General features: G+C 38.0%; 1 protein-coding gene across 1 annotated transcript in view; it reads right to left on the minus strand.

The window, feature by feature from the left end:
• MALRD1 (MAM and LDL receptor class A domain containing 1) overlaps window positions 1–12,255 on the minus strand; it is a 757,419-nt gene that overhangs the window by 579,860 nt on the left and 165,304 nt on the right. The window contains exon 19 of the mRNA XM_077772480.1: window positions 8,667–9,079. Coding sequence (XP_077628606.1) covers window positions 8,667–9,079 — 413 coding nt within the window. The remainder of the gene's footprint in view (window positions 1–8,666; window positions 9,080–12,255) is intronic.

Below are 12,255 nucleotides of genomic sequence, written 5' to 3' on the forward strand. Positions count from 1 at the left end.
CTAAGAGCATACTAACCTCTGTGGTCTTCTGTAGACTCACCCCCTAACCCTGGCCTGGCCTCTGCATAGGTTTTCCAGAGGGCTACAGGCCCCCTCCACTGGCTGACCTGCATGGGCCCTGCTGGCACCGTGCGCCTTACCCCCATGTTGTTTTGTGGACTTACGCCCTTCAAAATGACCCTTGCAGAAGACCATCCAAAGTGATGCCACAAGCATGGCAGGGTGCCATCAGATGTGACAAGAGCTAGCACCCTTCCAAAGTGACTTCTGACCCAGGAACAGGGGAAGACAACCACACATCCATGACCATGACCAACCACAGTGGGCTGCGGGGAGACATCTGGTCAGGGTACAGGCCACACCCACCAATGACAGTTTCTGAAAAACCACAGGAAGGGCGCCCTACAGTTGGGTGCTAATGAGCTCTGGCAAACACTGGGTCTGACTCAGCTCAAGCCCCAGGTGGCCTCAGATTGGCTCACTAAGAACAAAAGGAGCAAACTCTGCCCAAAAGAGGCAAAAAGAGTCATGGTAGTTAACTGGACCAGAGGCAAACATGGATCGGCCATAATAGTAGGGCCCATGGCACACATAAGAGATATCTCTGAAGAGCTACATTCTGGGAAACAGGGGACAGTGCACTGCAGGGCACTACAGAGCCTCCTCTTCATAAGGCCACTGCATTCATGAATAGGAGACGTAGCTGAATTTTCCTAACACATAGAAACAGACTCAGAAAAAATAAGGAGACAGAGGAATAAGTCCCAAATGAATAAAAGAGCAAAATCACAGCAGTGGAGCTAAATGAAATGGAGATAAGTAATATGCCCAATGGAGGACTTAAAGTAATGGTCATAAAAATACTCACTGGATTCAAGAAAGGAGAAGAGGACCTCAGTGAGACTTTTAACAGAGAGAGAAAACATAAAAAAAGAACCAATCAGAGATAAAAAAAAAAAAAACTCAATAAGTGAAATTAAAAATACACTAGAGGGAATAAATAATAGACTAGAGGAAGTAGCAATCTAGAGGAGAGAGTAATGAAAGGCAATCAAGTCAAACAGATGAGAAAAGAAAGAATAATAAGAAATGAGAATTAGATTAAGAGAACTCAATGATACCATCAAGCGTAATAACATTCATATTACAGGAGTCCTAGAAAAAGAAGAGAGAGAAAAGGGGACAGGAAATGTATTTGAAGAAATAACAGCTGAAAACTTCTTTATCTAGTGAAAGAAACAGACATTCAGATCCAGAAGGCACAGAAAGCCCCCAACAAAATCAACCCAAGAAGGTTCATACTAAGACACATAAAAATCACTGTGATAAAAAAATAGTAATGGAGAATTTTAAAGGTAGTAAAATAATTTCCCTTATTTTAAAGGGAAATAAGACTATCAGCTGATTTTTTCAGCAGGAATTTTGCAGAACAGAAGGGAGTAGCATGATACATTCAAAGTGCTGGAAAAAAAAACAAACACAGAAAACAAAAGAAAAACCCTACAACCAAGAATACTCTATCCAGAAAGTCTATCATGACAAATAAAAGGAGGAATAAAGAGTTCCCTAGACAACCAAAAATGAAAGGATTTCATCAGGAATGAACCAGCATTAGAAGCAAGGTTACCGGCTCCTTGAGTAGAAAGGAAAGACGATAAGCAGGAATGAGAAAAGCAGGAAGCACAAAAGAAGAAAAATTGAATAGAATTATAAAAAATTAGTCAAGGGATTCACAATAAAAGGCTGTAATTATGACAACACATATTTAAAATGTGGTAGAGAAAGGAGTAAAAACTCAGTGTTTTTAGAATGGGCCAAACTTAGTGACCATCAACGTAATAGAGACTCCTAATAAGATGCTATATATAAATGTAATGATAACCACAAATCAAAAAATAGTAATAGATATGGAAATAATAAGGGGAAAGAAATCCGAGCACATTACCAAAGAAAGCCAGGAAACCCTGAGAGAAGATAATGGAGAATATAAAAACAATGATAAAATAAGTTTAAAAATGCAAATAATTACCTCAAATGTAGATGGATTAAATGTTCCAACTAAAAGACATAGGGTGATGGAATAGATAACAAGCAAAACCAATCTTTATACAGGAGACTCATTTCAGACCCAAAGAAATATGCTGATTGAAAGTGACGAGATGGAAGAGCACCTAGCATGCAGTGGAATTGAAAAGAAAGCTGGGGAAGCAATGCTGACATCGGACAAAATAGAGTTTAAAGCAAAGACTGTAACAGGAGATAATGGACACCATACCATAATAGAGGAGACAATCAAATAAAAAGACAAAATAATTGTAAATATTTAAGCACCTAACATGGGAGAACCCAATGATGTAAAGCAGAATAACAAATATAAAGGAAGTAATCAATAGTAATACAACAATAGAGAATTTAACAATCAGTTTACATAAATGGACAGATCATCCAAAGACAAAATCAAGAAGGAAATATTGGCTTTGAATGCCACAGGGACAAGAAGGATCTAACAGATATATTCAGAACATATAAACAGTGAAATATATTATCCTTCTGAAGTACACATGGAATATTCTCCAAAACAGATCAGCTGTTAGACTACAACACAAGAATCAACAAATTCACAAAGACAGTCATACCATGCATCTTTTCTGACCACAATGCTATGAAACTAGAAATCAACAGCAAGAAAAAATCTGGAGGGTACACAAATACATGGAAGTTAAATAACAATCTATTAACAATTCATTGGTCCACCAAAAAATCAAAGAAAAAAAAATTTTTAAATACATGGAGACAAAAGTGAAAACACAACAGTCCAAAATCTTTGTGACATAGCAAAAGTGGTTCTAACAGGGAAATTTATAGTAATACAGGTCTACCTCAAGAAGCAATAAAAATCTCAAATAAATAACCTAACCCTACACTTCAAAGAGCTAGAAAGAGAAGAACAAATTGAAAATGAGGAGAATAAAAGAAACAGTAAAGAGCAGAAATAAATGAAACAGAAAGAACAACCAAAAAAATTGAACACATCAATGAAATCAGGAGCTAATTCTTTGAAAAGGTCATATTAATATACATTCATCGCCCCCCAAAAAAGAGTGAGGACTCAAATAAGAAATGAAAGAGGAGAAATAACAACTGACATCACAGAAATATAAGGTATTATAAGAGCATATTATAAAAAATTATATGCCACCAAAATAGACAACCTAGAAAACATGGATAAATTTCTAAAAACATATAACCTCTGAAAACCGACTCAGGAAGAAAAATGTAAATTTGAACAGACCAATTACCAGCAATGAAATTGAATCAATAGTCAAACAACTCCCAACAAACAAAAGTCTAGGACCATATGGTTTCACAGGTGAATTCTACCGAAGAGCTAATATACTTCTCAAATTATTCCAAAAAATTCAAGAGGAAGGAAAGGTTGCAAATTCATTCTATGAAGCCAAACCAGATAAAGACACCATCACCACCACCACCACAACAACAACAAAGAACTACAGGTCGGTATCTCTGATGAAATACATGAAATTAGCAAACTGAATCCAATAATACATTAAACAAATAGTTCTCCACAATTAAGTGGATTTTATTCCGGGGATGTGACTGTGGTTCATTATTCTCACATCAATCAATATAAATAATTTACCATGATCACGTGGGATTTATTTTTGGGATGCAAGCATGGTTCAACGTTCACAAATCAGTGTGATACATCACATCAATAAGAGAAAGGATAAAAACCATATGATCATTTCAATAGATGCAGAAAAAGCATATGACAAAGAACAAAATCCATTCATGGTGGAAATCCTCAACAAAGTTGGTTTTAAGGGAACATACTTCAACATAATTAAGGACATATATGAAAAACCCACAGCTAACATCATTTTTAGTGGGGAAAGACAGAGCTTTTCCTCTAGGATCAGGCTCAAGACAAGGATGTCCAGTCTCCATTTTATTCAAAATAGTACAGGGAGTCCTATCTTCAGTAATCAGACAAGAAAAAGAAATGATGGGAACTCATATTGGTAAAGACAAAGTAAAACCTACCCTATTTGCAGATGATATGAAAATCCTGAAAACACTACCAAAAAAAACTACTAGAAGCAAAAAATGAATTCAGAAAAGTTGCAGAATACAAAATCAATACCCAGATATCAATCAATTGGTAGTGTTTCTATACACTATAAATAAAGCAGCAGAAAGAGAAACTTAAGAAACAACACGATTTAAAATTGTATCAAAAAGAATGAACACATAAGAGGTAAAAGGTCTGTACTCTGAAAACCATAAAGCACTGATAAAAGGAACTGAAGATGACCCACACACACGAAAAACAAAGATATTTCATGTTCATGAACTGGAGAAATTATATTGTTAAAATGTCATCTCACAGATTTAATGCAATCCCTATGAAAATGCAACAGCATTTTTCACACAATTAGAATAAATAATCCTGAAATTTGTATGGAGCCACAAAAGACTCAGAATAGCCAAAGCAATCTTGAGAAAGAACAAAGCTAGAGGTGTCACAGTCCAGGATTTCAAGGTACACTACAAAGCTGTAGTAATCAAATCAGTATGGTACTGGTAGGGAAATAAACATATAGATCTTTTTATAAATAAAAAAGAAGAGAGAGTTCAGAAATAAACACATGAATTTATGGGCAACTAATCTGTGAATAAGGAGGCAAGAATATACAATGGGGAAAAGACAGTCTCTTCAAAGCTGGGAAAACTGGACACCTACATGAAAAAGAATGACGCATGACTACTTTCTCACACCACACCCAAACTCAAAATGGATTAAAGACTTAAATGTGAGACCTGAAACCATAAAAACGCTAGAAGAGAGCACAGACAGTATTTGCTCTGACATTGACCATAACAGTATGTTTTTAAATATATCTCCTGAGTCAAGGAAACAAAATAAAAAATAAAGTATTGAGACTACATCAAAATAAAAGGCTTTTACACAGCAAAGATTACCATCAAGGAAACAAAAAGGCAATCTACTGAATGGGAGAAGATATTTACAAATGTTATAGGCAATAAGGGGTTAATATCCTAAATATATAAGAAATTTATACCAATTCAATACCAAAAAAGACAAATCAATTAGAAAATGGGCAGATAAAATATACAGACATCTCTCCAAATACATACAGATGGCCAACAGACACATGAAAAGATGCTCAACATCACTAATCATAATGTAAATGCAAATTAAAATCACAATGAAAAAATACTATACAGCTGTCAGAATGGCGAAAACCAAAACATGAAATAAAAAGTTTTAGTGACGATGTGGAGAAAAAGGAACGCTCGTGTACTGTTGGTGAGAATTCAGACTGGAGTAGCCACTGTGGAAAACAGTATGGAGGTTGCCCAAAAATTTTTTAAAAAGAAATATCATATGATCCAATAATTCCATTAGTATTTACCCAAAAAGCACAGTAACACTAATTTCAAAAGATAGTCAAGATATGGAAGCAAACTAAGTGTCCATCAATAGACAAATGGATAAGAAGTGGGATACACACACACAATGAAATATTATATAGCCACAGAAAGGATCAGATGTGCCATTTGACACAACATGGATTAACATCGGGGGAATTATTCCAAGTAAAATTCATCAGGCAAAAAACTATATAATTCCACTAAGTGGAATTTTTAAAAAATCAATAAACAAACAAAAAGCAGAATCAGACCTATAAATACAGACTATTAACTGGTGATTGCCAGAGGGGAGGGTGTTGGGCAAAATGGAGGAAGGTGAGTGGGAGATACAAGCTTCTAGTTATTGAATGAGTAAGTCATAGGAATGAATTCACAGCATGAAGAATATAGTTAACTATATTGTAAAAGCACATGTGTGGTGAACATAGTATACAGTCTTCTTGAATCACTATGTTGTACACCTGAAACGAATGTAATATTGTGTGTCAACTATACATACGTAGCTCCTTAAAAAGCCTTGAAGTTTTCTTTTAAACAAACATTAAATGACTACCTGTTGTCTGCTGGATTGATAGTAGATAATTTTATCTACAATATCAGAGTTCAATAAAATCTTGGTTATTCTTGCTCTTGCAACAACTACATATACTCATTATTCAATAAAGAAAAATATGGGAGGGGCACCTGGGTGGCTCAGTCAGTTGAGCATCCAACTTCGGCTCAGGTCATGACCTCATAGTTTGTTGGTTTGAGCCCCGCATCGGGCTCTGTGCCAATGGCTCAGAGCCTGGAGCCTGCTTGGGATTCTGTGCCTCCCTCTCTCTCTGCCTCTCCTCTGATCATGCTCTGTCTCTCTCTCTTTCAAAAATAAATAATAATAATAATAAAAAGAATCCAACTTTGGCTCAGGTCATGATCTTGCAGTTTATGAGTTCGAGTCCCCCATCAGACTGTATACTGACAGCTCAGAGCCTGCTTCAGATTCTGTGTCTCCCTCTCTCTTTCTCTCTCTGTTCTTTCTCTTCTCGTACTCTGTCTCTCTCTCAAAAATAAATAAACATTAAAAAAAAATTTTAAAGAAAAATATGTGGTTGGTTAAATTAGACCCAATTTTTACTCAATTAATCTACAAAGTATGTACAATCTAATTTCACCTTTTCATGCCTGAATGTCATTGAAAATAATAAAAAGCCGAGAAGAACCAGTGCATAAAATCAAACAGAGCACTCCATGTATAATCCAAAATGAGTCTCAAACCTCAATCTCTGTGTTTTAGATTCATAATCAGAGGATTCCTTTGGAAGTTCCATGTTCATCTGAATGTGAAGCAGACCTCTTGCGAAGTGCTTTTTCTCCTGGGAACCAATTCTTGAGTAAATATCGTAAGGAAAGTTTATCCACTGAATGCCAGTTTGACCCAAATTACAATTCATCTGATTAAATATTAAGTATTAATTTGCAGTGTATGAGCCATTATTAAATAAAAGTCAAAGAACCTTCCTTCAGTTTCATTTCGTATGATTCTGTGCATCTTACCATTATGACTGAACAGCAAGCTAACACTCTACATGTGGCAGATTCGTTCCCAGGATTACAGTTTATGTCTCTCTGGACAAATCACCAATCTCAGTGTGTTGTCTAGTGAGCCATGTATAATGCAATCTACCAAGGCTGCTAACGAGTGGCCTGGAGCTAAATTCTTGGCTGTAAAACTGTTAACTCAAGACATTTAAGGGGCGCCTGGGTGGCTTAGCCGGTTAAGCGTCCGACTTTCGCTTAGGTCATGATCTCACGGTTCGTGGGTTCAAGCCCCGCATCGGGCTCTGTGCTGACCGCCAGCTCAGAGCCTGGAGCCTGTTTCAGAGTCTGTGACTCCCTCTCTCTGTGACCCTCCCCTGCTCATGCTGTCTCTCTCTCTCCTAGAAATAAATAAAAATATTTAAAAAAAAAAAAAAAGACATTTAAATAAACACAGTGCTCAGGGCACCTGGGTGGCTCAGTCAGTGAAGCGTCCAACTTCAGCTCAGGTCATGAACGAACTCCCAGTTAATGGGTCTGAGCCCCCTGTCGGGCTCTGTGCTGACAGCTCAGAGCCTGGAGCCTGCTTCAGATTCTGTGTCTCCCTCTCTCTCTGTTCCCCCCACTGCTCATACTCTGTCTCTCTCTGTCTCTCAAAAATAAATTAACACTAAAAAATAAAAAATAGAGAGTATGGTTTAAATTAGGGTAACAAAGAAATTTAGTACCTGTAAAGAAGGCAAAAATGAGTTTAGCCTGGAGAGGGAAGAAGTTTCTCCCTATATATTACAAGGAGATCTATTTGAGAAAAGGGAAGAAGAATATTCAGCTCTCCTCCATGTGACAGGCTGTATGATATATTACAAAGGAATGAATGTGAATTAATTGGAAACTGTGGGTTCCAGTCCAAGTCCCCATTCTGCTGCTCAGCATCTATTTGGCTGGATATAAATAACAACCTCTTTGAGTTCTTTTCTTCCTATCTGTTAAACTGACAAAAAGGATCTCTGACTTACCCACTTCAGGGAATTGCTGAGGGAATCAAAGAGATAGATAACGGATGCTAAATTCCTTCACAAAAACTGGTAAAAGCCACATAAGCATTTAAACGAGCCACTCCAAGTTCTCCTTTTAGGTAAGAGAAGGTAGGTGAGAATCAGAATAAAGAATATTCCACGGGGAGTAAGGAGACATAGACTAAAGTCTGGCTTTGCCCCAGAGTGGCTGTGTGATTTTCCAACAAAGCATGCACTCTTCTTGAATTTTTGTTGCTTACCTATCAAATGTGGGAAGAAGTCAGATGAAATATTCAAAATAACAGATTGAAGAATCTGAACTTTTGGCAGAATACCAGAATTTGTGCAAAACTCCTTTTCCCTCCAGATTTTTTTCTTTCAGCAGAAAAATGACTTAAAGTCAAAGAAGGGCCTGCAGCTGTTTCCAGTAACATGTGTCCACCTTCAGAAGTTTTAATCACGCGTTATTGGGGGTAGTCAAGGAGGAAAGCAACTTAACGAGCTTTGGTACACCCTTAATTGAATGATAAATGTATATCGAAGTAAGTTTGATCAAATTTCACTTGCTTTTAATTCAAGAACACAGCAGCCTTTCATATTCCTAAGACATCCCGATGCGTTTTAAATACATATTACGAAATCCATTATCCATACCTGGAAAGGCCGCCTGCTGGAAATGGTGAGGTGTTTCCTTATCCATCTGTTGCCTCGGTTCCCAAATATCTGCCACAGCAGCTGTCCTCTCGTGTTGTTCCAGATGCGCTGGTAGATGGCCAGCCTGTAAATGCGCTTCCCAAACATGTGGTAATAGAAGCGGAAGGTGCAGTTGTCTGCATCAGTGGCATTAAGGACGGGGCTGAGCAAAGCAGCTCTGTTCTGGAAAACCTGTGGCTCCGAAGATTCTATGTAGAGATAGTGCCCTTTAGCTGTGCCCAAAGTATTATCCTTCATCGGCCCTGTATTAAGTGTTGGGGTTGGACCTTGCTTCCTGGTCCAATCAAAGTCATCTTCTGTATCTTGTTCCCAATTACAAATTCCATTTTCGAAGTCACATTGTAGCTCGGGTACTGAAACAGGCATTAGATAAGAGCGAAAGATAATTAAGGACAGAAATAACTGTGATGAAAATTACCAGTTGATATGTTGCTCCTGGCAAGGTTAACCATTTTAATTTTTTTTCTTAAGTGCATCATTAAAGCTTTTAAAAAGTGAATACATCCTAGACTTAAATCAAGGAATAATAGTTTACAGACTGAAGGCGGCATCACTTCAGCCACTATTTTCCAAATGTCTTTTATGCCCATCCCTCCACCATTTCTAGCACTGTAACTCTCTGCACATGGCCATGACACCACGGCTGACCCAACGCAACAAACTTCTGGTTCAGCTGATTTCAACCTTAGCCGAATGTTTCAATCCCCAGTGAACATGAAAAAAATCAAAACAAAGCAAAAGACACTAAAGCCCAGAATTCATCTCCAGAGATGTTGACTTGATTGGTACAAATAGTGCATCTGGACATCAGGATATTTCTTCATCTCCCTTGGTGATTCTCACATGCAGAACTGAGAACTGTCGTATCTTCATAGGTCTCAACCTTTCAGAATCGCCTGAGGTGCATGGTATAATTGCTTACTCCATGGCGAAGTCCTGTACATATACTCGTTCGTCAGACATGGGGGGAAGCCCAGGAATCCATATTTTAATAAGCACCCAAGGTGATTCTGATGCCAGTGTTTTCCAGACCCCATGCTGAAAAACTCTTCTTTCTGGCTCCCTCTTGCCGCAGTAACATACCAATCCCAGAATGACCATTCTTTAAAGAAGTTTATCATTTTCCTTCCATATTCAAAATCCTTTCATAGATAACTCATTAAACTTAAACCTAAGTTCCTCTTTCAAGCTTCACCTTTCCCAAATTAACCTCCTATTCATAAGCCCCCTTGGCAAACGCCATCTTCTACACATGCCTTAAACACCTGGCCCCTCTCTCTGTCCCTACCCATGCCTCCTGCTGCACTGGGTGCCTGGGGGACTCCTTGCTGTGTCTCCTGGGAGGCAGCCTTCCCTTCTCACTGGATTGTAGCACCTTTGAGCCAGAGGTTTTAACCTTTAAACTCCTTTTAGTCACTGGAAGAATTGAAAGCACTTAGGAAGAACTGACTTGTTCCTCGTCAACTAGACAACCTACCTTAATTTCTAGGATAATAGAGGAATTTGTTTTTCAGGATGTGAGCATTTTATTGACACCAGGATTGGTTTAGAATTAGAATTGCGTTAGAATTAATGCAATAGAAGGTACATCTAGCATTAATTGGGGAGAAAATAAAAACAGGATTTAGAATAACAAGTAGTTCTACATGTTAGCTCCATTTACATAAGCTAATAAAAAAATAAACGTCAGCTATCTTTTAACTATTCATCTTAGTATATGCACTTGGTGCTGAAGGTGAGTAAATATGCTGAAATAGTAAATATAAGCATATGTGGATAAATGCAGCCAGGCAAGAACGAATCATCTGTCTTTGAAAGCCACAGAACAGGGGCTTAGACCTAATGAGGGAAACCAAGTAAGTAAATGTCAAATGGGAAATGAGCTTTCATTTGATATTTCCTCACTTGTGACTAATCAAGCTCAGCTCTGACGTGAACTGGGGACCCACCGTGTCCTCTCCAGGTGTCAGTCTTTGGCTATGTAGCAGAAGGAGAATGTCAAGCTGCTAAGTTTTTTGACATAAAACTGGCACTGACGCCAGAGGATTTCGATACTGCCTGTCTTCACACAGGCTGTACGCTCAATCTTTATTTCAGAGGGGAATACATATAGCTCCACCTCTGAATAAAAGATTATGTCTCTAAACACAGGGAACTTCAGGAAACACAACAGAGATTTCTGGATGTCTAACGCATTCTATGTAATAAATTAATATAGGTCTACATGGAGAGCTGTGGGAGAACCTGATAGTCTAATGCCACGAATTCCTTTCATTAATATTTAGTCACAGAGAGAGAGGGCAAGATGGCAGAGAAGTAAGGAGCTCCGTACTTGCACTCGCGCCCATACATCACACAGAAAAGATCTGAATCCATTGGAAACCTTACAAAACCTGAGAGACTGGGAGAAAAAAGACGCAGAATCCACTGAGAGAGCCTTCTAACCNTTAAAAAAAAATGGGATGTAAAAAAAAAAAAAAAAATTTAGTCACAAAGTATTTTGCTATTACACTTGTACCGCCATAATTCCATTCCACTAAGTTAATAATGCATAGGTGGAAGGATAATTTGCTTCTTTGTAGCAACAGATTAACATTTTTTCGGAGGAGTGGGATTTGGAGAGCTTGAAAAAGATGAAAAAGCTTTCTAAACGTGTGAAAATAAATTGCCTTGATGACAAGTAACATTTCTTATGTTAGCCATTGTCTAAATTGTCAACCTTATTTACATCCATTCAAGGTGTTAGTTGTGTAAAGAGATGCATGGTAATTCTGACTTCAATCCACCTATATGAAAAATCACATATATGCAATACTCTCTACAATAATTTATATGGAAATTCCTGGATGCAGTGTTTCCCATGATGTACCGAGCATATTATGGCTTCAATTTGGGATGTAATTAGCCCCACAATTTAATAGACAAATAGCTTGAATTTTAAGAATTGTTGCTATTTCTAGACAAGGAAAGGTGCCAACTCTTTTTCTAACTGATTTTTGAAATTGAGAAAAAAAAAAACCAACTAATTCATTTTCAGGCTCAAACGCACTGGGCATGATATTTCTGGAGCTAGGTTTATTTAACTGCAGAACCATATACAATATACAATCATCAGATGCCATAAAGTTTGTAGTTAAATTAAACCAGAAAGTCAGGACTTATCTTTGACACCCCACCTTCTGCTCCCCATAGTCAAAACATCATCAAATGTCCCTGCGAAATATTTCCCCACACATCAGTCTCTCCATCTCCATCACTATCGCTGTGATGCAGGCTGCCCGCCGCCTCTTTAGCGGATTACCGCAATGGCCTCCTGATGGCCCTCCTGAAACATCCCTCCTCCAATCTGCTCATCGCACCGTATTCGCAGTGACATGTTTTAAGAAGCCAATTTTATTATGTTACCTTCCTTACTAAAACATTTTAAACAAAGAAAAACCTCCCTAATATGGATTGCGAAGATCTGCAAACCTGGCCTCCCCCACATCTCGTCCTCATGCTGCTCTCTGTCTCCCCTTGACCTCCTGGC

Source organism: Crocuta crocuta, unplaced genomic scaffold (assembly GCF_008692635.1).
Source record: "Crocuta crocuta isolate KB4526 unplaced genomic scaffold, BGI_CrCroc_1.0 scaffold96, whole genome shotgun sequence".
NCBI lineage: Eukaryota > Metazoa > Chordata > Mammalia > Carnivora > Hyaenidae > Crocuta > Crocuta crocuta.